At 39.6% G+C, this 27,653-nt stretch overlaps 1 protein-coding gene across 3 annotated transcripts in view; it reads left to right on the top strand.

Annotated features, from left to right (window-relative positions):
- The window catches only part of SLX4IP (SLX4 interacting protein), a 69,740-nt gene that overhangs the window by 18,897 nt on the left and 23,190 nt on the right, over window positions 1-27,653 (top strand). For all 3 annotated transcript variants that reach the window (XM_058801990.1, XM_058801988.1, XM_058801989.1), the window contains exons 4-5: window positions 15,426-15,515; window positions 18,518-18,641. In XM_058801990.1, the coding sequence (XP_058657973.1) occupies window positions 15,426-15,515; window positions 18,518-18,641 (214 nt within the window). The remainder of the gene's footprint in view (window positions 1-15,425; window positions 15,516-18,517; window positions 18,642-27,653) is intronic.

The following is a 27,653-nucleotide window of genomic DNA, read 5'->3' as shown; positions in this document are numbered from 1 at the left end:
TGCACGTTAATTGTGTTGATCCAGTCAGGGCAGATGTCTGTGGGCTTCCAGTCCTGCCCGTTTCCCGGTGGGAGTCAGTGTGTCAGCAGATGGCAGATTTCCCTTAATCAGTTTTCCACCTGCCCTTCCCAAGGTTGTACTCAGAGACCATTTAACTTCATAAATGTACTTGTAGTCATCAAGGAGCATGGGTGGTGTCCTTGGCCTTTTTGTAAGTCATTCTGTAGGATATTGTAATTGTGTCCTATTATAGCACTGCTTCACTCTGCCCATTTTCATACAGTTATAGAAAATAGTTCATACAAAAAGGGTGAATTTCTCATGACACCTTTTAAACACTTGTACATTTACCTGAATTTTTGAACAAATACTTGGTTGATAAAATTGAAGTTTTGTTGTGGATTGTTATTACTCTTCAGTATTTCTCTGAAAACCTAATGAAGGGAGGCTGAAGGGTATATTGAAAAACTTTAAAGCCAGCAAGATTTGGAGCATCTAGCACTCCTACCATGTTGTAATCATTAATAATAATGGATTTAAATGTTTACACACCCCGATCGCTATTGTTCTCTTTGATGTTAATTACATTACAGCATATCACAAGTTCATTCTTCGTATCAGGCAAATAAGGAAATATTTCCTCTTCATTTATCTGTGTCCCTTAGCAACACAGTGGGTCTTGTGCATTGTTGAATAACATGTGGTTTTGCTGCCTTTGCTATGTAAAAATGCTTGTTTTTCCATCTTTTTAAAAAACCCTGAGTGGAACTTGGCTACTAAATTCAAGCAAAAAATAATAGAAAGATAAATATATGGCCATAGGTGACTATAACAAAGCTTAGTAGTGTTCTTGGACATGTTAAAGCTAAGTCTTTCTTTTTTCTTCTTTTTGTCTTGCTCTTATTAATGTGAATCAGATTAAATGGATGGTGTGATCACTTGTTCCTGTCTCTGTGGTTCCTGACCTCCAGGAGCTGTAATCTGTCAGGTGCTGTCATCTCTGTTCTTTCATTCCTTTTACCAAAGACAGTTGTGCAGCTAGCATACTATCAATTTTTTAAATTAAAAAATGAGCTGTTGCTTTCCAAAGGGTAATCCCCTTTCAATCTGTGAAGTAGGTGTGGTTTTTTGGTTTGTTTTTTTCCTCCTGTTGAAATTAATGGGAAAAAAAATGTAGGTTTTTAAACCTAATTTATCCGGAGTACACTTTTCTATGTGGCCCTTAAAAAGGATGCAGACTTGCAGGATGTGAAATTTCAGCCATATCTGTTCTAGCTCTGCAGATATTGTCAAAGTTCCTTAGTTGGCACAGTCCTGTCTTTGGTAGGTGATTTTTGTAGCATGTGAGGCTTCATCCTTTGGATTCGCCCTGTGGTTTTCACACTTGAAGTTGTATGACAGGGTTGGTTTTGTAACCAGTGAAATCAGATAATATTTGTAGCATCTGCTGTCATGTATTTTAGTGTGAAATTCCTGACTGCTGGTAGGCATGGCTTAGGTTCCATCAGCAGTGTAAGTGCTGTGCACAAAGAAGCAGCCTGGCCTCTGGAACACAGTGCATTTCCAGTAGAGGGGTACAGGTCAACGTTGTACCAGGAATGAAAGAAACTTTTTGCCCTGTAATATTATCTGATAATTGGAGAAATGCTTCACAGGTCTGTTCATCTGCTGCCTGCACAGGGCAAATCCTACTGCTGCACTGCCTTTAGAAGAGAGGGGAAGTCTCTATTCCCTACAAATCATCGTGAAATTCTTCATGAAATTCCTGTCTGAAATCAGCAAAATGCATGTGGAGTTTTGCTGTTGACGCTGATTGCAAAGTTTTTAAATGTTGAGAGTTCCTCACTTTCCAGGATTATTGTAAATTTTATTTGACTGTTTGAAAAATTTCATCAGGAATGTAAAATTCTACTGGACCTACAAGTCTAAAGATACTGAAGGATAAGTTTTGTCCACCAGTACAGCAATTGACAGTCTCTGTGTGTGTCTGTAAACTTGTTCTGCATCTATGCAGAGCTGTTACAATGGCAGAATCTGACCATGTCTTTTAAAAATCTGGTTTTTTTCCATTGCTTCTACTATTGGTGATATCCTTTGTTTTAGTGACATGGATTGGATCACTAATTACATTTTAAAAAAATAGTTTTTCTTAAGCATCTGTATCCAGAAGTGCTTACAGAAATCTTTATTAACTTAAAAGGAATTCTGAAAACAAGGGAATTTATTAAACATAATGCAGCATTATAAAGACTGTAATCTTAAAATCTGCTTCTGTACTATGGCAAATGGATCTTTAGTTCTGCTGTTTCTATATGTGTGAAAGTGCTGTTGGCAGATAAGGTTTACAGCTATAGATTTATGGAGAATTTTCTTCTAAAATTCCAATTCTAACATTCTTTCTTGTAATATTGACCTGTACGGATATTTGAAGCAGTTACTACTTAATTTCCCATGAATATTGAGTGAGAGCACTGTTTGAAAAGCCCAGGAAAGCAGACCTAAATACAAATCTCGTACCATCAAAATTTCAGTGGACTCTGGCAGGTTACATTTCTTTCATACTTGTGTGTTTCCTTTGAAAGAAAACCATTCCCAGATGGTCGTTGCAGGATGCTGAATGAAGCCAGTAATTTTATGTAAGCATGTGAGTTCATAGCCCTGACAGAATTCCTTGTTTGGGTGCAGGATTCTTTGCTGAGGGATTTTTTTTTCATTTTTATCTCTGCACTGTTAAATGAAGGCAAGTTGAGGGTAAGATTATCTGCAAGGTCACAGAGAAACTTAAGGCATGATGGGCAAAGGATCCTTACTGGGTTGGAACTAGAAATAAACACACAAAGGGAAGGATAGGGCCATACTGATAGTTATAAATTAAGTGTCAAGGTCTAAATCTGGGAAGGGATCATCAGAATTTATAAAGTTCTATTTAAATAGTCCATTCTCCTCACTTCAGACATCTGTTACTGGTTATTGTTTGAGTGACCACCATGTACATTATACAAAAAGGAATGTGTTTTTTGTAAGATCTCTGCTAATGTGGCAGATAAAATCCCAGTGTTTGATAGCAGTGCCAAAGGGCAAAGAGGTGCTGAACAATATTCCTCATCTTTACCATAACTTTCTTTCCTGGAAAAACAGGCTTTGACAGTGGGAAAATGAAGACTGAGATAAGGAGAAGTGGAAAGAGGCTTGGGAACTGAGAGTGATATAGACCAGAACTTGAGCAAGCAGGGGAAAAAGTCTTCTCTTGGGCTGATGCCCCAATTTTTTTTTTTTTTATTACAAAGAGGAGTTCTATCTCCATGCTATGGCAATAAATTGAGAGGACTAGCAAGCTAAGAAGCTAAGAAACAGTTGTTTGTGTTGGCATGGAGTGTAATCTGGTCCTAGTTTTTACATCTGTAGCAACTGATTGTTGCACTGGTTTTATTAATGCAAATGCTGCATCAGTGTCAACATTTCATTTTTCAGAGGAGCAGTATTGGAACTGATGATAATGATTTGCTTACTCAGGAGAGATGAAGCAGTTGACAGTGCTGGTTCTCTCATTTTTATTGATTATGGGCATTAAGTTTCAGTACAGAAAGCAGGCAAGTTTGTTGCCTTTATTTCTTTTACCCTTGGAGAGCAGGTGGATACAGGTTATGGGAAATTAGGTGTGCTGCAGACATGTTAAGTGATTCAGTTTTAATTTTCCATTTTAACATCTTGCTGGGTAGACATAAACATTGCAATTAAGCAAGATTTAATTCAGCCAGTTGACATCTTAGATACCTGATAATAGATGACATAGCTGAAATTATTGAGCTGCTTTGTGCTGTCAGTTTTACTGTAGCCCTTGCCTGTTTAGAAGATGCATTAAGGAGGAGTTTTGACCTTGGAGGTGTAGAAAAAGTCAAATTTAAATTCAGGAAAAATTTCATGGAAGAATTAGGCAACCTATGAGAGTTTTGTGCAATAGGGTTACAGATGGAGCAGGGAGAAAAAGAGCCTGACGAATGTACAAATATATGTAATTTTTGATAGAAAATGATAAAAATAAGAATTTTAAGGGACTGTTTTACAGAAATTGGAATTTTTTTCAGCAGTTTAGTTCATTATAGGGGGAATATAGAAGACAAGTGAAGCCAAATTAGCCTCCTGAAGGAGAAGGCATTACCTTAAGCATGATTCTCTGTATTTGCACACAACAGGACAGGATGCTAAGATGCATTTGTAGAATTTTGCTATTTACTTGTATGTTAAAAAGCTGACCTTTTTGAAACATATATATTAACTTTGGAAACTAATTTTCCAGTATCTTCATGTTCTCAGCTGCAAAAGAAACAACAGGTATTAATATAGTTTATGAATTTATTTAGTCTTAGTTAATTTGTACTCTGCACTGGAATAAGTACACAGAAAGCCACCTTTTAGAATATGTGTGAAGAATAAACTTTGGCAGATGTTGCTTCTGTTAAACTATCCTTGCTCCATGTATGTGAGAGTGCCTTGAGTGATAGGAATAGAAATTTGTCAGTTCAGTGTCTGACATCTGTGTTGGGCAAATTAGCACAAACTCCAGGGGGCAGAATGAACGATATGGGAATTAGTGGAACCTGTTGGGAAAAAGTCAAAACACCCATTGTAACAGAAGCCTATGCATCACAGCCCTCTGGCGTCTTTACAGGAGGGAGTGAGTGTAAGGAGAGGAAATGTGGCTGCCATAACCCTTTCTGATCCCCCAGAGGGGATGGACAAGGGCCTTCACCAAAGGCTGAAGGTGAGCTGAGGGACAAGGTCCATGCACAGATTCCCTGGCTGAAGGGTGGAGGCAGCACTGGAGCTGAACAGGGAGCTCTGGGCAGATGCTGGGTTTGTGCTGTGGCTGAACAGGGAGCTCTGGGCAGATGCTGGGTTTGTGCTGTGGCTGAACAGGGAGCTCTGGGCAGATGCTGGGTTTGTGCTGTGGCTGAACAGGGAGCTCTGGGCAGATGCTGGGTTTGTACCAGCCCTGAACAGGGAGCTCTGGGCAGATGCTGGGTTTGTGCTGTGGCTGAACAGGGAGCTCTGGGCAGATGCTGGGTTTGTGCTGTGGCTGAACAGGGAGCTCTGGGCAGATGCTGGGTTTGTACCAGCCCTGAACAGGGAGCTCTGGGCAGATGCTGGGTTTGTGCTGGAGCTGAACAGGGAGCTCTGGGCAGATGCTGGGTTTGTGCTGTGGCTGAACAGGGAGCTCTGGGCAGATGCTGGGTTTGTACCAGCCCTGAACAGGGAGCTCTGGGCAGATGCTGGGTTTGTGCTGGAGCTGAACAGGGAGCTCTGGGCAGATGCTGGGTTTGTGCTGTGGCTGAACAGGGAGCTCTGGGCAGATGCTGGGTTTGTACCAGCCCTGAACAGGGAGCTCTGGGCAGATGCTGGGTTTGTGCTGTGGCTGAACAGGGAGCTCTGGGCAGATGCTGGGTTTGTGCTGTGGCTGAACAGGGAGCTCTGGGCAGATGCTGGGTTTGTGCTGTGGCTGAACAGGGAGCTCTGGGCAGATGCTGGGTTTGTACCAGCCCTGAACAGGGAGCTCTGGGCAGATGCTGGGTTTGTGCTGGAGCTGAACAGGGAGCTCTGGGCAGATGCTGGGTTTGTACTGGAGCTGAGCAGGGAGCTGAGGTATGGAAGGTTAGAATGCAGCTGTGCAGAATGTCCCCAAGTGTTGAATGACATGATGATGAACTAGAACATGTGATTCCTAGTGCATTGTGATTGGATTTGCCACAGGATCTGAAATATTCAAGCAGTTTTACAAACCAATTCACAAATTCTGTGAGAAAACAATCACTGATAACTTCCAAATACAGATGCAGCCTATGAGACATAAAACCCAGGGTCTCATGTTGACAAAAGTCTAATATATCTGCTGAGGAAAGTATAATTATTTGCTTATGTTTTTACCTCTTCCTGTAGGCTTCCTGTTGCTGTTAGAGCATACAAGTCAGTATGGACCCAATATAATATTTGATATATTTAATGTCTACATTTTGTTGCATAAAATCAATGCTATTTATCATTTTCAGTGATTTTAATGTTTTCCACATTTATGAGGGTTGGTGCTAATTATCACTGGCATTTTTCTAAACATAATTGTGCGAAATATTTCCAATTAGTAACGGAATCCACAGGAAACTTGGGAAAAAATAATGCAAAGACCTTGAAATGTAAAACTTAAACTTTTAAAAAAGGCATTCCCCAATAGCAGTTGAAATCCTAGGTACTGGTTGTCCTTTTTGACTGTACTAAAATGACATCATTTTTTCTTTAAGGCGACAGCTTTTTTGATCCCAGTGAAATGGAAAAATGATTTTTTGAGAATAAATCAGTCCTCCTTGCCATTCCACTCCTCTCCCTCTGTAAAATGTTTCTCTGAAATCTTGGGAGCATGTTGTTTGTATTACTATTCATAATAGGTGAAAATGAGCAATGTGTTACCCATGATGTCTGTGTATTGTGTTTCTCACAAGTCTTTTTCCTTGGGCTTTCATGATGGGATTGACCACATGTGAATATAATACCTATCAGTGCACTTAGTGTGAAAAAGAATTAAAGAAACCAGCAAAGCCAGTTAGAGATTACACTCTGCTTATGTAAAGTACTGAATTTGTTTCTGTAAATGTTTGTTTTCATGTTAGAAACAATCACACTTTGTTTGGATCTTTCTTTCCGCTATTGGAAGAGACTGGAGTAAATTAACTGATTTTAATAAATTTTTAGAAGAAAAATGGTCAGAACTTCCCAACCTCAGAAACTGAGTTTGTGGGAAGAGGAATATTTGCAGAAGGATTCACTTTTATGAATTAGATGTCTTTGTTGTGGCTGCTGGGGACACATAAATAAATATTGATTAACCTGTGCAATGTAGTGCTGTACTCACCTGCCTCCCTTAGAGGTCAGCGTGGGTTCCTGGGGCTCCTGAAGGGCCGTGCTTGGAGCAGAGTCAGGTGCATTTTTCAGCTGCATCTGATTTAAGTTAAGGCCTTGTGATGCAGCACCTGCTTCTCATTGCCCTGCTGTCCTGCCAGGGATCACCAGTTCAGTTTGTCAGGAGAGATATCTGAATAGGCACTCCCTGTTTATTGCTCTCAGACTCGGTAGGTGCTGGACTGCCTTTTACTACTGATGGTGGATTAAAACTGTTTGAGGCAGGGCACACTTCCACTGCTCAGCTGTGGTTGGTGCTGCCCTGTGGGAGATGAGACAGAGGCAGTCAGGAGCAAGGACAGACACATGGGGAAGGAGTTCCGTTAGCACGTCATGTTTTAGTCCCAGGAGCCTTTCTGGTGACAAACACTCCAACAGCTACCTTCCACAGTCTATTCTTGCCTTGCACCAACTCCTCAGAGTTCAACTCTGTTCATATTTTACATATTTTTATAAATTGCTTGTTGCTCCTATTCTTTTTTCTTTTTATTGAAGCATAACATCTATTTATTGTATACTCTGTTCAATGCCAGATTAAATGATTTTTTTTCTTGGACATTAAAAAAAATTATATCCCTTTGCTTGCCAGCTGTTAATTCCTTGAGGTTTTTGGTGATCTGCTTCCATTTTGAAATATGATGGATTCTCCATCATCTGATTCTGCTTTTTCAGCAATAAGATTTAGCACATCACTTGTTCTTTTGGAAGACTCATCTATTTCTTCCCTTGTACCTCTGTGGATAAAGCATCAAATATTTTGTTGAACTTTCCTCCTCTTCCCTGTGTTGACTTAATATGCTTCCACTTAATAGAAGGATTTTGTCCAAAGGGTGTCACTTGTGTAATATGCCTTTTTCAGCATTAGTCACTTTTTTCTTATGCTGTTTCTAAAAAATCTTTCTTGCTGTTCTGAAACTTTCCTGGCTGGGTTTAGACAAATTAGTTAAAATAGAGAGTTAAAAGTACTTCTTTTACGTACTTGGAAAATGTAACATTTCAACCATTTCAGTAAATTTAACAATATTAAGAAGTTTGGCTTGCTACACTTTTTTAGCAAATAAAAATACTTCTGCTTTATGTATTTGTCTTAAAATCTGATCATGTGCAATTAATTTATCTTGAATCTGTTAAATTATTTTGGCATGAAGATGGAGCATCTGCAGATATTTTAGCTTGAAGCATGGGCTGCAGATGTTGGGTTTGGTTTTGTGCTGCCTCCTGCTTCCCCGTTCAGTAGCTGTGTGCTGCGGTAGGTAAGGCTGTCACGAGAGGCAGGGAGGGAAGGCAATTCCAGAGCAGGTGAGGCCTCGTCTCTTAGAATAAAAAGGAATCTCAAGTAATTGCAAAGTTGGACATGTGGAACAGTTTCCTGCCTGGGACCTGCCCTCACTTCCCCATTCTGTTTTTGTGAGAGGGAAGTCAGCCCATCCCTGCAGCTGTTGGACAAATAACTCAGAAATACATTCATGGGTGCATCATGTGCTGGAGAACTGCTGCTCCTTCATCCCAGCAATGGGCCCGTTACCTTGTGAAACAAACACTGTGGTTTGCCTCTGCTTCACCTTACCGGAAGCTTGTAAATTGTGTTTTCGTGCTATCTGACATCTGCTTTTATTTCCTCTGACAGTTTACATCCACTGAGGGTGGTGTCTCCACCTAATTTTTATTGCACTTCATTTTCTGGTATATGCAGAAAGTCATAAAATCAGGTGGTACATTGCTAATTTCCTCAGCCTTCTTGTATGGTGGCTCTTTTCATGCTGAACAAATCCATCAGTAGCTTGCCAATACATACTTGATCTTTTTTTGATGCTTTAAAGTCTGGCAGATTAATATTAAAATACAGCCTGTAAAGCATGTATGGGAAAACCTGTGAAAATCATTTAACAAGTTGAATGTCTGAAAAAGGCCCTTAAACCTTTTTATTACTGGCTCTAATTTCTTTAAAAATTAGGTATTATCATGTTACAATTAGCCATCTTCAGGAGTTCTGGAAGCTTTAGTAGTCATTGCAGTTGTTTCGATATCTATTGCTGTAGGACCTGATAATTACAAACTGAATAATTCAGCCACGCAGAGTGTTTTGTACAAGTTCCTTGTTCTTTTCACCTGGGGAAGAAACAAAATCCCAGCACTAACTTTGTAGAACCTGAAAGAATGTCCCCAACTCCAGTTTAGTACAGCAATGACAAAGCAATTCTTCTCATGAATTACCAAATCCATAAGAGCAAGTTTTTGTCATTATTATTATTATTGATAGCTCAGGGTAAGAGCTCGGTAAGGTAATAATATTTGTCTGCACCCACTTACCTATCATCAAGGAATACACAAGAATATGGTATCCTGTGGCACTCTGTTGGTGTGGCCAAGCCCTAGGAAGTGTCTTTAAAAATTTACAATTAAGAGTTAATTGTATTTGGGTAGATTGTGAACATTTTCACCTCCTCAGTTAATATGGCCACTCACCTTTCCCAGCTTGCAGTGGGATGAAAGCGGGTTGTTGCAGACATGGGTATTTCATCATCGCTTGCTCACAATGATTCAAAAAATACCATCCTTTTTAGAATAATACTTCACAACAAGAGGATGAAAGCAGCTTGTTGGAATCTCAAATTATCTTTTTATTATCCTCAGCAAATAGTGTGCTGCTATTTCTGTTTTTCTGGATCAGTCCTGACACAGGCAGGGACATGGTATATCCTTTCAAAATGATGGTGAGATTGCACTGTTACTTGGAGACTTAGCCCCAAGGAAAAACTTGCTTTTTGCAATTGTTTGAGCTCCAACTATATGACTCTTGTCAATATGTGGGCTACAAAACCTCCTATGGAATTGGGATCAGGCAGCACAGATTGACAATGTAAATTAAGCTTAATTCTCTCATGCAATTTAGGCCTTTTTCAACATTGTACCTGATAGAGCAGTTCTCCAGGACCAGTTCATATGTTTAGATTAAGTAATTACTGCTTAGCCTGGCTGTGGGTGATGAACTGGAGGCTCTGTTTGCACTGCAGCATTCTTACCTTGCTAGAAACATGCAGCTCCTTTCCCTCAGCAGGTTTTGGGTTTTCTGAAGGAGTTGTCTTCATTAACTTATTTGAATCTGTGTATTTGGGTGGATTGCTCACTGTTAACGTGCTTTTAACAGCAGTGTGTTAGTCCTCAGTTTGAAAGTCTCCAGTATCACACACAGCTCCATCAGATCTGAAGTTCCTTAGTGTTTTTTATGTTTTCCTAAGGGTTGAATCACTCACAAGTATTTCTTGTTTTCTTTTCCCCATCATTTCTGAAGTTTAATATCCTGTCCATCTGCATCTGTTAAGAGTCTAATGCTGCCTTGATGTTGCATCCTAGTCTCATGAGTTGTCAGGCCACATTTATCAGAGGATCGTTCTAAAGGCTTGTTCTCTGCTTACCCCTCTTTGCTTGGCATGGAAACCTCTCAATGGGATCTTAATGTGCCTATAGCTTATTGATTGAATTTTCAGATAACTGCTGCTTCTCTTCCACTAAAACACCAGAAAATTAAGCACTCCTCCTTTCAGGAATTCCTCATACATAAACTGTTCTTCTAAAAAAAGCAAGCCAACCGCTTGTGAAAGATTACTTAGATATAATTTGTATGCAAGTTGTAAAAGGGGAATTTCCTCCCTGCTTTTGGAAAGTCTGACTGCCTTTTAGATTGTCCAATTCCTGCTGAATCTGTGTATAATTTAGTGCAGCTATCTTTGAGGATAGATCTTCTATTTAGAACCATTATAACATTGCCCTTGATCTGCTGCTCCCTTTTTACTGTTGCAGTGACCACATAGATCTTTGAAAGCAGGGAATTGAAAAGATCTAGGTGATGTTAGCTGATGGCTGTAATCCTTCTTTAATAAGAAGGATTTATTTGTTGAAACTGTTCTGCAACTTCAGGATATAAATTTATGACAAAGTACAAGCTTTGTACAATTTCCAGAACCAAGCAGCTCTTATCCAGAAAAAAGGTCAAAAGTGGAATATGCCCCTTTTCCTCTCTGACATTTGCATCATATTACTTGAGCATTTTGAAGAGAGGACTTGTTACATGATTTCCTAGAGGGATTCTGCTTTTGGCTTCTTCTGGAGGCTTCTCTCATCTGTTCTGCTCTGCTGTTGTATCAGCTGTTGAGAATTTGTTCTGTAATTGTCAATTGCTCTTGTTAGGTGAGTTCCTGATTAATCTGGTGACAACAAAACTATTCACTGGTGACCTGTTAGTGCCTAAATCCCCCTCCCTCTGAAACAGAGAGAGAAATATCTTGCTTTGAGCATTAACCAGGGAAACACTATTTTCATGCAACTTTCCTGCCTGGTGGAAAAAAAAATTGTATTATTTTTTCCCCCTTCTTCCCCCTTCTCCCTCTGATTTGCCTTTTTTTTACCCTAGAAGTATGACACCCCCCCCCCCCCAAAAAAAATACGACAACAAAAGAACCCTTGAGATTCTCGAGAAAAATATGTGGAAAAGTCATACACATATCAAATTGTAACTTTATCTACTTAAAAGAATGAGAAATGTACAGTGTTAGCTGTCACCAAAATTCCTTTATCATCTCATAGCCATCAGCAGTGGTGGTGGCATAAATCCCTATCCTAACTCCTGTATTTATACGGCTTGAGGCATTTAAGTGTTGGAACAGTGTCCCTATGGTTTGAGAAACTGTGTATAACCTCAAATCTTGTAAATGAAAGTTAATGTTGTATAATGACAAATATGTCTTGTGCTGTATGCTCACTATGCTGCCTCTTGCTATTGCTCTGTAAGAGGAAAAAGTCAAAATATTGCAAATCCTTGGTGCTAATAGTATAAACAACAGGAAAACACATAATTTTCTTTGGGATCACAAAGATAAAGGAGGAGAATAAACTTCTAATAAGCCTGGAAAATGTAAGTTTTTTATAATACAGTTGGCGCAGTACAGACCAATGATTAATTGGTCATAATTATACTCTGTTGTAGATATTAGAACTCACTTGACTCAGTGCAGAACGCTTAGTGATTTTCAGAAAGAATTTAGGATGGAAAATATTCAAATTTTCCTTTTTATTTTAAGACAAGATATTTCGCATAAGCTTATGTGTGGTTTATTTTATTTTTTCCCACAAAATCTCTTGGCCCTACTTTTGCATTCTGGAGAGTGCTATGTCCTATCAATTTTGTCACAGTGCCAGAAAGGGCTTCCAGTGACATTTTTGGAGTGGTCATTGGGATCAAGTCTATCTTTTTTTTTTTTAAACTATAGATATCATCTAAGACTGGAGTACAATTCTCTCTGTAACAACAGAGTCGCACAGTGCTCAGGGAAGAGGGAACAGTAGAAATAAACAGTTCCTGTAGTTCATCATGGAGCAGTTTTGGAGTTTTGAGTGTGTGAGGGCTGCAGCTGAGCTCCTTCCTGCCCACCGCAAAGCCCAGCCAAACTCTGGTGTTTCTGTTCCAACTGAGCTTCAGTGAGTTCTGACCCTCCAGTCCACATCCATCATCCCAGCAGTGGGGAGCCCTGAAATGTGTCTTGGGAGGCTGGCTCTGCACTCGGAGTGCTGGAACTGAGGACAAGCCCACCCTGGTCATAAGGACTGCTTTGATGCTGCTCGTGTGATGCAGTTTATAGAAACAGCAGCATCCATGTTGAAGCCCACTGATTGTAAAAATGGGTATAGCAATAAAAAGTATTGATGTGGGTTTATTTACTCATTCTGGGTTTTGCAACAATAGTTCACCATCTAGCATGTGCTGCTTTCAAGGTTTCAGCAGGTTATGGGCAGATGACTTTGCTTGAATGACCACTTTGTGTTGGGTTTTGTTCTGTTTACGTTACATTTCTGGTTATATTTTCAATTTGTAGAGTCTATGAAGTGTTTGATGTATTTGTATAAACAATTTGATTTCTGAAAAGATGTTCTGAATTAAATGCCAATGCTGTACAACAATACACTAACAACATTCTGAGATCATTTAAAGCCCTTTGTTTAGTAACACAATGAATGTCGTTAGACTGTTACAGTAAGAATGTGAACATTAAAAACAGCTTGTAAAAATAAGAGTTTTTGAAACCTAGAATTATGGGGGATATCAACTTGGAGCATCCGCTTCTGTCTTTAATTTTTGAGTGAAACCTTTTCCTATTGATTCTTGACAAATGTGTTTCCCATCAAATCAGGCATTCAAGTTTCAGTTTTTACAATAACACCTCAAAAAACAATTTTCAGTGCAAATTTTGAGATGGATGTTGAAAGCGTGAAATTAAAAGTTGCCGTTCTTTTTGTTTGCCTCTCAGTTGTGATACTTAGGAGCCACGAGTTGCATCTTGCAGCCACACTGACTGGAAGCACTTCATTTCCACTAAAATAAAAGCGAGTATTTTCATGGAATTGCATGTCATCAGAATAAAAATAAAACCAGAAACTTCTGTAAGAGCATCAGATCTAATATAAACTGTGTACATTTTTCCTCCACTTGCCTCTGTTCCCTGCCATTGTTTGTATTGGCATTTATTGTGTACTTGTCCTTTGCTGCTGGAGCAGCCCAGGTTGTACTGAGCTGCTCAGAGCTGTAGCCTGTGAAGGCACAGGAAGCAGAAATGCAGGTGTAGCTCAGGAATGCAGGGGAGCCTGCATGGGAGCTGTCACTCAGATCAGTCCAGCGCTCACCAAAAACAGGAGGTGGAGAGGCTCGGGAGGGGCTGCACTCATGTTCTCTGACTCCCCCTTCTCCTCTTTGCCTGTGCCAGTGGTGCTTCCCTGTGTCCTGTCCCAAAGCTGCTCTGACTGTGGGGCAAAGCTGTTGGCTTGTGGCTAGTGAAATATTTCCAGGTGTGCTGTCTACAAAGAAGAGTGCTCCAAAGCTCAGAGGGACAGAAAGCGTCCTTCCATTGGGAAACCTGGACTATTACAAAGATTCATTTTCCAATAATGTGCTATTTATATCTGTTTTTTCTTTGAAGCACAACAAATGTTTGGTGTGTTTGTAAAATTTAAGATAATTTTAACTGTTCCATTGTATAGTTTTGAATGTGGTTCGTTATTTTCTTTTTTCCAATCGTTTCAAGATTGGCGACTGAGACAAACAGTGCCACTCAGAAGAAAATAATTACAAACATTCTGTCTCCTTGAAAAACAGGTCTATACTTTGTATCTGTATCTGTGTATGAAGTTTTGTAGTCAATAGAAAGTGATACCAGTTAACATGGAGCATTTGATAATTTGAATTTTCTTGATGTATCAGCTACTTGTTTGTTGTTATTAGTGCTGAACCATGAATAATTTACTGGCTTTCACTTTATAATCTGCAGCGTCTCCTAACTTTGAAGTTCAGTAGTCAATTTAAAGTTTGCTGGAGCTGACTAATGATTCACCAGAGATTTTTGTGAGATATTTTGTCATCCATTTAAAGCTTGGAAAAGTCTGCTGTGGCAGCCATCTGGCAATTCTTGGTTCTCTGGAGGAAAGAGAAGCCTTTTGATACAATAGATCAAAGCATTCTGCTCTTTCAGTGACTGATACCTATAAGTAACTTAGAAGTTTCTCAAAGTTATTTCACAATGCCTGTCTCGTTTGCCAAACTTTTGTATTGTAGCTACAATACAATATTGGCCATGAATTACATTTTAATTATATTTGAATAATTATTTAGAAACTTCTGTTTGCAGTTGATTTACAGATCCGAGTGTTTATTAACCAAGAGATTTTAAATTTAACGAATATGCTGTTAAGATCAGTAAAATTAATGCTAAATCTTTTTGCTCTTAGTGCTAATGGTATAGGTAAGGGTACTCTTAGCAACTGTACTTGTGCTACAGCATAAGCCTGAGATATAGGTGTGCCTATCAAGGAGTTTCAGAAATAGCTGATGTGTCTTGGCATGTAGCTGTATCATCCTAATAACTGTAATAGGTGAGCCTGATTATTGAACCATTCGAAGTGCACGTTACAGATGTGCTAAGTGCCAGATATCCACTGACAAGTCCTTCAGACTTGCTCTTCTTTACATAAGGTAGCTTGGAGAAAGGAAAATTCTAAGATGCTGAATTTTTAGATAATAAATTTCAAGCACCAACCAGATAATTAATGTGGTGCCAAATTTTCAGAAGTAGAACTATGTGAGTTTGGTGAAGGAATAGCTAATTTTTCGCACATTAAAATTTGCTTGAACTCAGATTTAAAAGAGGCATTTAGGTAGCAGAAGTAAATTCCACATACTTGTGCTTGTCATATGAACACTTCAGTGAGCTATCCAGGATAGGTCTGGTGCTCTTGTTCCTTGTTAAGTCCAAAAACAATGATAAATTTGTAATTCCATACTTCATAAACTTCCATGATTTAATGTTCTGCCTGCTGTAGCTCTGAATCAGATACATGTGCTTACCTGATTATCTCGCTGTCTGCTTGACATGTGCTTCTGTGCTTCCTAGCAGCTACAGTTCAACATGTTTTTTCTTCTTTTTTTTTTTTTCCAGTGTGGGAACTTTGCTGTCTTGGTGGATGTTCATATTTTGCCTCAAGGCTCCAGTAAAGACACCAGCTGGTTTTCAGATCATGAGAAAGAGGTACAACAAATATCAATTCTATTTCAAAAGTGTATGGCTGCAGGGAAAAAGTTGGATTGCCTTGAACTGTTCAGGATTTTTCAGTGTTAGGTATAACTAACAATATTCTCCTAACCATCAGCTGTTGCCATGGGACCCCTAAGTCAGCCATATGTGCTATTTGGGTCACCAATGACCACTTTAAATTTGCTTTTTAATTTTTAAACTCTGTGTGTGCACATTCATGCATGCATATGTGCTGTGTGTATTCTTGTGACTTAACTTTTAATTTAAAAATGTTTCTCATTAATGCTTGTAAATTATCCTGAGTGATACAAGCCAGATTGTGGCAGGTATCATTTTGATGGTGAAATATCTTCCTAATAATTTTTTTCTCATTCTGAGAATTCTAAATGATGTTGCATTTAGAGAGTGCAAGAAAACATAAATATGCAAGATAAACCATAGTAGAACTTGTATGAAAAGAAACTTCCATTATTTTTAAGTGTCACGTGTATATCCTGATGAAATAGTGGGAAATCAGTGAGCAGCAGAAGTCTGTCTGTAGCTTTGATCAGGCTGCAGGGAATCACAGAGGAGCTTGTGCTGTGTCTGGCAGGAGCTCTCCTGGGTGGGAACGTGAGAAGCTCCCTGCTCCGCTGAAAGGGAGGGCAGGACGTGTTTGGGATGCCTGTGCACTTTCCCGCAAGTCTCCCTTACGGCACTTTCAGCAGATAGCTTCCCCAATAATGCCATCATTAACTTGTCACTGCACAGCCCCAGACATCCCAGAGTCATACATTTCAATGGAACTGAAAGAAACAATGCCTTCAGATCCTGAGGGAGCAACAGCACAGTGTTTAGCAGCATGTGGTTCATCTGATTTGTGCTTTATTAAGCACAGGAATAAGAAAATAGGAAAAATCGCTCGGATTTCTTTTTCATGGCTAAATGAATGCTCATTACCTTTTCTGTTTTATAACAAGTTTTGCTCTCCTGGTTATCTGAGTTTTAAACGTTTTCAAAATGTATTTTGTAAGACTGCCAAAACAAAAGAGATGAATTTCAGGAAATTAGCTCATGATTGATTTAATAAAGAGGCATGACAGGACAGCATTCGGTGCATTTCTATGACTGCATGTTTCAAGAGAAGTACAAAGGTTGCATGTTTTCAGCAACTGAGAAGTGTGAGTCAAATAGCTTTGCAGTTCACTTCCTGAAAGTCCTATGCAGAATCTCTGTGAAAGTGAGGGCAGAAAAGGTCCTAAAGAAAGATTATTCCAATGTATTTTTTGTGAGAGCTTTTACATGTTCATCCCAAGCGGTTTTCTGCATTTTTGTTGTTTCCAAACTCTGAGAAATGCTCGTGGTGGTGCGGCCCTCTCTGGCTGTGTGTGGGAAATGTGGATGCCTCTGTAACAAACAATTCCTGCTGATCCCTGCTTACCCTGGCTGGAAGTCATCAGCTTGAGCTCCAGGACCCTGGTGCCGCTGTCCCAGCGGCCCTTTGGCTGCTGCCACCTCGGAGCACGGGCTGTGGAGGGCAGGGTGGAACTACCCCAGTGCCCAAAGCACGGCCCTGCAGCGAGGGAATACAGCTGGGTGTTGGAATCGGCACCGTGGCACACTGCTGTGGCCAGCTGCGTGGGGAGGACTCCTGGCTTGCTGCCAGATGCTGCAGGTTTCCCTCTTTCTGCACTCCAATTTCCCTGCCCTTTCTTCCACACTCCTTTTCCCCTGGAATGGCCAAGTCACAGTTTTATCTTTGCTCTCTGAGGTCTGTATGGTTCTTTGTGGGGAGCCATTTAAATAACATTTCCATAAGGCTGACAAGTGAAATATGTTCCATGTAAATGAAGGAAGTGCAAGGTAATGTTTATTGCTGTGGAAGGAACCAAAGACACACCATGTTTCTGCTGCTTCCGAGACCTTCTCGTTGTAACTCCATGAAGGAATGTGTAATGGGAGCACTGTAATGAGTTAAACAGAAGGACAAGCAAATACAGAAATTTATAATTGTCCTCTACAAGCAGAAAGGAAAATGGATTTCTTACTGTGAAGGGAAAGTACTGGTTGTGATTGACTAATGTATATGCCCTGCTTTCATTTAGATTTTTATTAAAAATTTGTTGTTCTGAGTACTTTCTACATTAATCAAAAGGAAATTTCAAGGCAAGATATTTTAGATACTACTTATATAATTTTATCTATTACCCTAACACATTTTAGAGGTAAAATTATATTTTTGTGTGCCACAAAGTATCATTGCTGTGAGCACATAGTTACGAACAATGGAAAATGAGAATACTGAGGGAAAAGTCTCAGATGTGTGTGTGTATTAAGCTTAAAACTTATTCTGGTATCCAAGAGATGAATTTTTGGTTTTTACTCCAAGTGGGATTTTTTTTTCTGGCTAATTCTGGCAGAAGGTTTTGCTCTTCCTGAGTTGTCTGTGTTTTTATTGTGCTTTGTTGAAGAAAGTATGAAAGATATGAACAGTTACGTTTAGGAGCAGAAAAATCTAAATTAATTAGAGCAATTAAGTTACTGTGACCTAATTTGCTCAGTCTTATCCACTCCCCCCCCCCCCAATTACTCAGAATTGGAGCAAAATATCTGTTGTTGTTTATAAGGATTCTTAAACACAAATAGTGTAGTGACAATTCCAGAGAGGATTTTTACTAAAATTTTGCTTCAATACCTAATGTTGTGATACATTTTTAACATGTATTTTTTCCTACTTTGCATGCATATGAAACTAATTGCTGGTTTTAAAAAGTTAGTATTGTAATATAATGTGTTTCATCTGCCAAGTAAGAATTTCATAATCTACTTCCTCTTTTGTTCTTTAGAAAAATTGCTTGATTCCCCTCCTTGTTCCCATCCATTTCCTAATTCATGTGCTTCTCCTCAATGTTTTTCCTTTTAATGGGAGAGGGGGTAATTTTGTATTGGTTTCTGCTGTGTGCCTGCGGGCATTTCTGTAAATTTAGATCAAACCAGGCCAGTGGTTTCTCTTTCAGGAGGTCTGCAGGCTGCTGGAAGAAGTTGTTGCATCAAGGGTCAAACACTACTTGGAGGCACGTAAACAGCGTGGTCAGTGGAAGCCCACGGAACAGGGATCATTTGGGCCTTTGTTTCTTACCGGTAACAGAAATTATTTCACTTAGTGTGCCATAAAGTGCCGTGGAGAATGCTGTTCTTTATATTTTCTGTGAGAAATTTGCCCTCAGCAAGGCCTGAAATAGTTGATGTTTTGGTCTGGAATTACTTCAGCTATGTTAGTGAAAAAATTAAGTGGATTTTAATTTTCTGTGTTACTGAAAAATGAACATAATGCTGGTACTATTAGTCCAAGAGCCTATCATTGGAACTAAAAAAATTACTTATACAACCCTTGGTCCTGCAAGATTGGTTGAAGTCTTGCTGGTTAGTTAAATCTCTTTTCCACTCACCCATTTAGTGTAGAATTTTTAAATACAGAAATAATATCTTCTCCTTTTACTTTTGGCAATCTGTTCAGTCTTTAAAAGTTGGTGTGATGTGATAAGTGACATTTGTCATTTCACCAATGCTACTGCAGGCCTGGCAGCAGCACCCATGACCTTGGGTGTGCAGAGATTAAGAGCCTTCACCTATTTGGATCTCACTTTTTGTGTGTGTGAGGATGATGAGGTCAGCAGGTGCCATTTCAGTACACCCTCATTTTAAACTAAAGATCATGATCAGTGCAGCTTAGGCCTTACTGCTAGATCAGCTTTGGGGCTGAATGGCTGCCAGTTCTTGTTTAACACCATTTCATTGTTAGCATAATGTGGGGTTTGCAGTGGATAGGCTCATCTGTTGGTCTTATACAGCAATTTATCTTTAAATAGTTCTTAGGCAAAAAATTACTGGTGTTAGTTACTAGCCTGGAGCAGGTTATAAACGTGTCTCAGAAGAGCAGGGCTGCAGTAGTAAAGCTCTGTGCTGGCCATGCTTTGTCACATCTCCTTCCATCCAGGAGAGATCTCTGCTGGAGAATGGCTTCTGCAATGCATGGGATTACATACTTGTATTAGATCATCACTAGGCTCGTAAATTTTACAATTCAACATGTATTGGATGAACAGTTCCAATTGGGAACAAGTTCTTTGCCTCTTAACATGCTTTCCATTGTTAAACAAGGTGTATTCCTATAGAATGCTGATTGGTGGTTGCAGCTTTGCATGCTATTGTCAATAATAATGATAAAACACAAGTTATGTACTGTATGGTTGGCTTCATATGGCAACATTTTAGGCATATATGGGAGCCAGGTTCTTCTGGCATGACAGGGGCTTTTTCCCACCCCTCAGGAACACAATACCTGATAAGCAAGAGGTGCTTCAGGCCACTGAAGGATTTCCAAACCCTTTTCTTCCTTGCAAGTTGAAACTACATTTTATCCCTTTAAAATATCATTGTTTGTCAAGCATGTGAACTTTCAAACCCTGGTACTTTTCTGATTGTGAGTGAACATTACAGATGGTGGGATCAGAATTTCTAAGATCTGTTGGGGTTTTTCTGTTTATGGGGGTTTTCTTTTATGAAGGGATGTTTTCTAATATTTATTTTTTGAAGTTTCCTGCCTTAGTAAAAAGTAAGTTTGGAAAAAATGATGATTTTATAAGGTAAAACTGCCAGACATAATAGTTGTTTTTTATATATGTGGGTAGATGCAACACTAATTTAAGTGTGTTCTTTAGAATTTAGGGTTTCTATTTTCTTTCACATCATGAGCTTTTCAGTAAAAATATTGATGTGCTGTCCCAGGGTTGGGAGCTGTTCTTCTGTTTGACTCTTCCCCTTGTTTCCTGAAAATTAAAAACTTAGGGAAATGCATTTGAGAAGGTCATCAGTAATATCAGTGACAGTGTTAGATTAAAGGATATTTACTTTGGATGAGGCAGAATGACTGTTCCATCAGTTTTCTGCAGTTAATCTCACCGTCATTAATTAACAATAAAGAACTAAAGGAAGAAAACAGGCTGTGATAACGAACGCTCATGTTCAGCTTCACTCCCGAAGCCAACTCTTTCTTTTTCTCTCAGCCTGCTTTGCTCAAGGCTGTAATTTGTAAGAAAGGAGTGCTTTGTTCAAGCCCAAGAATCAAGTTTCTTCAAGTTCCCTTGGAGTCTGTTCTTACCTGGGAAGGAAATAACAGAATAGGTGGGTGTTCAGTGGGGCAAGGGGCCCTGCCTGTAAGGACTGACCCTTGGAGCTGAGCCGGGGGGCTGCAGCAGTGCCCCTGGTGCTGTGCCTGCTCCTGGGCCCCCAGCAGGGATCTGTCTGTGGCCTGCAGGGAGGAGGCTCTGTGTTGTCACACAGGTGAGGTGCCACACTGCAGCACAGAGGTGGCTCTGTGTTGTCAGTGCCGCACAGGGGAGTGCAGGAGCCCCGTGTGCTCCATGGAGGTGCTGCTGGGAAAAGGCTTCAGCTGCAGCTCCTGTTGCCTCTGGAGCTCGGGAGGAGTTTCTGAGGTCTTCAAGCTCTGTGTGGTTTCTGCTGCTCCAAGTGATTCAAGTCTGCCTGGAGTTGCACTGCTGTGAACCCCCTGCTCTTGTAAAGAGGTGTGTATCTATAGAGGGATCCTGCACATGGTTATTAACTGCTCACTTACTCTTTCCAGTGTCCCATGTCAGCATTCCACCCCTGGCTGTAGTTGCATCTTTTCAAGTCAATTTTAACTATTTGCTGTTCACACTGAAGGATGTATTCAACACTTCTTGTAAAGAGACTAATTAGACCTGTACTAATAAGATTTTAGACTACCTTTAACATCAAGGCATGATGTATTAGGTTTCATTTCAGAACTAGAGGCCAAGCTACCTTAAGACTTGTTAAGTCCTCTACTTCCTCACTACTATAACATTTTTGAAGAGAAAATTTTCACCTATCACAGCTTCTTTTCAGTATTAACATTATATTATGTTTAATATTAGTACTACTTGACACTACCTTTCAATTTTTGTAACACTTAACGTAAATATCCATGCGAGTTACTTGTTAATTTACATTTCTTTTTCATTTGAGTTACACCCACACTGCAGTGTGTGGTGGGTCGCATACCAGCTCATTAGGAAATCTGTGGGTGTTACACACAGTAGAAGAAAGAAAGAAGGAAAGAATGGAAAAATGAGAGAAAGTAGCCAAGACAAGCAAGTTCTTCCTATTCTTCCTTCTGTCTGAACAATTTACACACCCTTCCCAAATGGCCAGTACAAACAATTTGCCAAAGTAAACTTTAATTTAGTATTTGGGCATAGGCTTCAGTATAAATTCTCTGATTCTTATGTTTAATTAATGTCCAAATGTGTTTGACTTTGGTTTATTTTATTTTTTTTAAAGAGAAATTTAAAATGGGGTGGATTTTCAAAGCTGAATTTTACCTGCATGCAATCTGCATGGCCAAAATCATGCAAAAGGGCATCAGCCAGGTATGGCTTGTGATTGCATTATCTGAGTTCACATTCCACAGAAAGTGTCTGGTTTTGATCAAGAGCAGTGAGAATTAAGGGGAGACTACAGAGGTCTGAGTAGAGGAATTAAATACCAGGAGAAATGGCAAAGGGAGAACTGAAAACAATAAGGAAGAAGGTGAGGTTTACATGGGCACAGAGGAAACAATAAGGAGAAGTGAAAAAAAATGTGGCTGATAAAAATATCAGTGTTAGAAATGGAAGGAAGGAAGGAAGGAAGAAGGTATATTGTAAACTGACCTTCTTCCCCCTCTTGAGGGAGGAAAAAGTTAACTATGTTTTTCCTACAAGTAATATTCAGACCTACTCTCCTTCCCTAGCATCCTTGCTGTTTTTCTTGGCTTGAGGGTGGGACATTTTTGCTCTGATTTCAGATCTTTTTATTGTACAGTCTCTTCTACAGTGAAAATAATTAGAGAGCATGCTGTCACATGGCACAGGGAGCTCCCAGCTTGATTTTATCTGCTTTCCCTGGGACTCTGTGTACTTTTTTATATATTTTTAACTTTCTTCTCTCATGAAATGGGGCTTGCAGTGATCATGTTTCCTGAGTCCATCTTTTGACCCAGCTGCTTTTTACAAATGTGACTGTACTTTATTAACAGGTAGACATCTCAGACTTGAAATTCTCAGACATTAACTTGTGACAAGCTTACTAAAATGAGAAACTGGAAGAGGGACAATAGCTGTTATGAGTAGTTCAGCCTTACAAAGATCTGGAGTCAAAGTTCATGTCCTATTTAGTATAAAGAAAAATGCATAAGATGCAATTTCAGAAGAAAATACATTTCTCTTGCTTATGAAACAATTTTTTTGGCTCCTGCAAGCACACAAAAAATATACAATAAATCATGATGGCAAATATTCCAAACTCTTTTGGCCTTGCATTTTAATTTGAACATTATGATGTTTTTAAGGGAAACACCCTTTTCAGACTGCCCCAGTTTGCTTTAGGAGTGTTCAGTATTGCTGTAGGACATGAATTGTGGGAAATGCTTATAGGGTATGTCCCACCTTGTAATGCTGTAACAGCAAAACTGATTTATTCCCACCCTCCCAGCTGTTAACTCACACTCCTCTGCTGTGAAACTGTTTGGTTGGGTCTGAATTAAAATCTTTTCACTGGCCTTGCTTGAACAGCAGCTTTACAGCATTTCGATGGGTGCTGACATAGGGGTCTGGGGAGGAGTCTTTCCTATGAACTTTGAGATTTGGAGTTGCACATCGTAATATCTGTCTCTCAAAAGAATTACATTGCAGCTTCTCTGCAATGGACTCATTTATGATTTGTGGCCAAGTCCTGCAGATCTGTGTGAACTTTAAACTTACATTCATCTGTCTGTGACAACAGAGCTCCCTGAAGTATGCAGTAACTTATGCAATAACTTATGAAAAATGTTTTGATTAGTATCTTGTACCTAATATTTCCTGGTTTTGCTTTAGATTACTTCCTCGCCCCCACCCCCCATTTTTTACAGCCAGATAATGGGGAATAAGGGTATCTGTTTTTCATCAAAGCATTCTTCTTCTAGAAGGTCAAGGTTATATATCTGAACTCTTTTTTTTGTCATTTTGTCCTTTCCTCAGGGTAATGGGCATTTGACAAGAACAAAAGAAATGTCCATACTTAGACACTCTTTGAGTGGTTTTTCTTTATGATTTTTTTTTCCTATCTTACCTTAGATTGTAGTAAAATTGGGAAAAATGCCAAGAAGGACAACAGAGATGATCTAGGATGGGGAAATGCAATACAGGGAACAGTTACATGTGCCTGGACTCTTCAGCCTAGAAAATATATCAATTATGGGGAATACAACCAAGATTTGTGAAATAATTTCTTGTCTCATTCCCTTCCAGTTTGAGAGCAAGGGCGTATCAAATGAATGGAAATGCTGTGGTAGTTAGGAGAGCTGGGGAGCTCTTTGCCAAAGGATAACAGATATGATAAAGGCTTGCACTGCATCCACAGCAACGTGGGAGGGTGTTCCAGGGAGGGGACAGAATCTCCTGTGGTGCACTAAAGGCCTGAGCTCAGAGGGCTTGGAGCCTGGCAGAGTGTCAGGGAGGTAACCACGTGCACTTGGCCCCTGTGTTTTAGGGTCCCCTTGTAGGTGTTTGGCTGTAGTGACCTTTGGTCTTCGCTTCCTCGCCATTGTGCCCCTCTGCAGCTGAGCCCCATCCAGTCAGAGGCTGGGAGGAGCGCCTGCACAGCCTGGACTCGAGCATGTGCCTTTGGAAGGTTCTTCCGTGGTGACACTGAGACTGGCAGAGGCCTCAGCAGGGCCTGTCCCTGGTTTACGGGGGATATTTGCAGCTGCAGCACCAGCTGGGTTCAATGTGTTCTCCATATTTTGCTTCTTCCCTGGTGGCAGCTCCTCACGAAATGCCGCACTTATTTAAAGATGTCCTTAATAAAGTGGTTTATATAGGTAGTATTGGATTGAAAAAAGCAACAGGACACTTGTTTAATTTGGTGTATTCTTGTGAAAAGGAAGAATTTGGTGTTGGTTTTGAAAACAGTCTTGATCTCTAGCCTTAAAATACTCTCTGCCTTAATGCTTTGTATCACTTTCTCTTGCTTTCATCTCATTTCCATTTGTCTCTTCTTCCCATATGATTTTTTTTCATTTTATGAGAAGAAAAAAATAGTATGAAAATAAGTCCTTTTTATGTGTGCGCGCAAAAAAAAAAAGTGTTTGCATGCACAAACAGCTACTCTCTTACATATCTATATGAGCTATAGAGGTCTTCCTTCATCATCCAAATATTTCTGCAGAGGGATTTTGCTGCTAGGACTACAGTTTATGCAATGACACAGATATTTATGCAAATTTAAAGTTTATCTTTGGAGTTTTCTTTCTATAGTTAGGCACAAAATCAGCATCCATTAATCATGTGTCTTTACAAAGTGGAGTGGTGTGTCTCAGTTTCTCAGAGTTGGCTGGAAGTTAATAGGTAATTTATCTCTATCAGTTAAAAATGAAGTTTAGGGTACTAGTTTGATGCAGGTGTTTCAAGTTAGGCAAGATGAACCCCACCTTTAATTTCTGATTTGATACTCACCTGAGAATATTAAAGTGACTCTCATCTAGGCCAGGGAACATACCCTTGGAAAGAGCCCTTGGCATGCTTGTTCCAAGTGGGAATTCAGCATTTTTGGAGGGCACATGAAGCCAATTTGAAAATCTGTCCCTGAGCACTATTTGTTACTCGACTGCCTTACTCCTGTCTGCCACATCGCTCCCTCTTGGAGGTGCTCTTTGTGTGTGCCCTCTGCAGGGTGCACAGCTGCTCCTGTCCCTTGGAATCAGGAATGCGCAGGATGGATTCTCAGGGTGCAGCTCAGGGACCTGCTTTAGCACTAAGCACTAGCACTACATAGGTTTGGGGTTTTTGGAGTGCTCACTGTTTTGGTTGAAATGTTGTGATTCTAAAAATTAACTAGGTTTAATAGTCTTTTGCCTTTAATTCAACTGTACATTAAATGAGATGACAAGAAAGGGATTGATTCTTACCTTGAAATTAACTACTGGGTTCCTTCTTAAAACAAGTGCTCTTTATTTAATGCTTCTGAAGAGACCAATATTGCTTTGGTTAAAATGTAAGCAAGAAAGAATAGGGATTTGAAATAAAACCTGAAAGAAATGTGAATTCCCTAGAAACGTTCAGAGGAATTTACTTAATTGCAACCAGAAGTTTGACCTGGAAGTGTAACGCTTTGACCTTTTAGCTGTCTGGCTTCCTAAATGTGTTGTTTTGCTCTCTCTAAACTGTGAGAAAATCTCTTTTATACATCTTTAACCCTTACCTTACCTAAGAGTCTCATTGAAAGTCTGCAAGCAATCAACAGCACGAGAAAAATAATCATGATATTTTAAGAAAAAAAAAAAATGGTTGCAGGTATGTATTGAGCATTGAAGTCCTTTTTATTTTCATTTTAACTGGAAGTAATTGGAGGTATAATTTCACTGTTAAATATGAGTAGGAATTTCTTTTAAACTTTCCATGCTGCCATATTACACAATAATACTCTCCTTTGTTCTTAAGTTTCATTATCATATGACCAAGGTAGAAATTACAGCTTTTAAAATTGCAAACATTTTTGTGGGTTTATTCATATTTGGAAAATTTTTATAAGTCTTTATGGGAATCTGTCCAGCTAGAGTTGGAGGGAAAAATCCTGAGAAAAATTATGGCTCTATTCTCTGTGTTAGTAGTTTGGTGAGAGCAATTCTGGGTGTTTGATTCACCACTGAGTACCAGGTATGTTGTGGTTACTGAACACAAAGTGTTTCTGTGGACTACAAAGGCACAGTGGCAGACCACAAACAAAACTAACCCCACAAAGCTTTGCAGGGCCCATGCCTAATTTAGTAAAAAAAGGAGATAATTAAATAAAAATTTAGTAGTGTAGCAAATAATAAAGACTTCTCCTTGAAAATGTGAGGAAAAAAGTTCAATGTAATTGTGACTGGGTTGTGGGCTTAGAACTTGGTGCATCCATCAGTTTCAGACTGATCAGAGATGATCTAATGCACAGCACATTACACATATTCAGGGAGAAACAGTCCATATTCACTGTACGAACCCATGTTTAAATGCCAAAAGTTACTTTACAGAGAATATTAGATGACAGTTCTGTATTTGTTTATGGAGTATCTTTTGTGGGGGTTTCATATGTGCACATATATGGGCAATGCCTGTCTTTTTTCTGCTGTTTTCTTGCCAATGCAAAAGAGAGGATTGTGGAGTTTGTCTTTTGCATAAAAGACCTTAAATTTGCTATTTAGTTTTGAGGAAGAGGATGCTCTGTGTACTTCTGTTCTTTGCACTTGGCATCTGTTAAGGTGATGTCAGAAATGGAGGCTGCTGAGCTGTGCCATTCAGGTGGTCTCCTATAACACCATGCTCTTGAGTGAGCTAAACTGAGTGGTTCAGTACAAACCATTTGCAATCAGTCTCCAGCTCCCTCTTGCACCTGGACCAGAGCTGAGCTGATGGCAGTGGGCATATGCTTCCAATCATGGCTGTTCTTGGTCTCTTTTAGTGGTATCCTCTTTGCATCAGAGCTTGTGAGAGCCAAAGGATGTGCAGATTTTTTTGGAAATAGAGCCTTTCAGCAGCTGACTTTGTTAGGGTCTGTTTGCCAGCATTTAAAAAGACAAAATACAGAAGGCTCTATTGTGGTACTTTCACCTATTTGCTATGCCCCAGAATTTCCTTCTGTTCTGAGTTGTTGCAAATCTAACAAGAGTCTGTTGTGTGAAAAGACAAAAACCTGTGAACCTCTGGCACAGCTTGCTTTATTCAGACAACAGCATGAAACTGCAGGTTCAAGTCCACACATGTCTCTTAGAAGTCATGTTCTTTTGAAGTGTCCCCTAGATGTTAGGCTAGGAAAGGAGTTATGACCATCAACATCTACCTCTTAGCTCCACTGGGATATCCTAACAGGAATCCCAAAAATAAAAATAAAAAAATGTAGCTATATATCAAGACCTTTGAAGAAACAATGTTTTCATGTTTAAGCTACTGCTTTAAAGTTCTGCTGAATATACCTGCTCCAGGTTGGTCTTTCCCTCTCATTCTCTCCCATCGTGTCTCCGGTGGTGGTGTTGGGCTTTTTCACCAAGCCCAGAGGTGTTGTAGCCCTGTGATA

This window comes from Ammospiza caudacuta, chromosome 3 (assembly GCF_027887145.1).
Source record: "Ammospiza caudacuta isolate bAmmCau1 chromosome 3, bAmmCau1.pri, whole genome shotgun sequence".
NCBI classification, from domain to species: domain Eukaryota; kingdom Metazoa; phylum Chordata; class Aves; order Passeriformes; family Passerellidae; genus Ammospiza; species Ammospiza caudacuta.
This window is presented reverse-complemented; position numbering and strand designations above follow the sequence as displayed.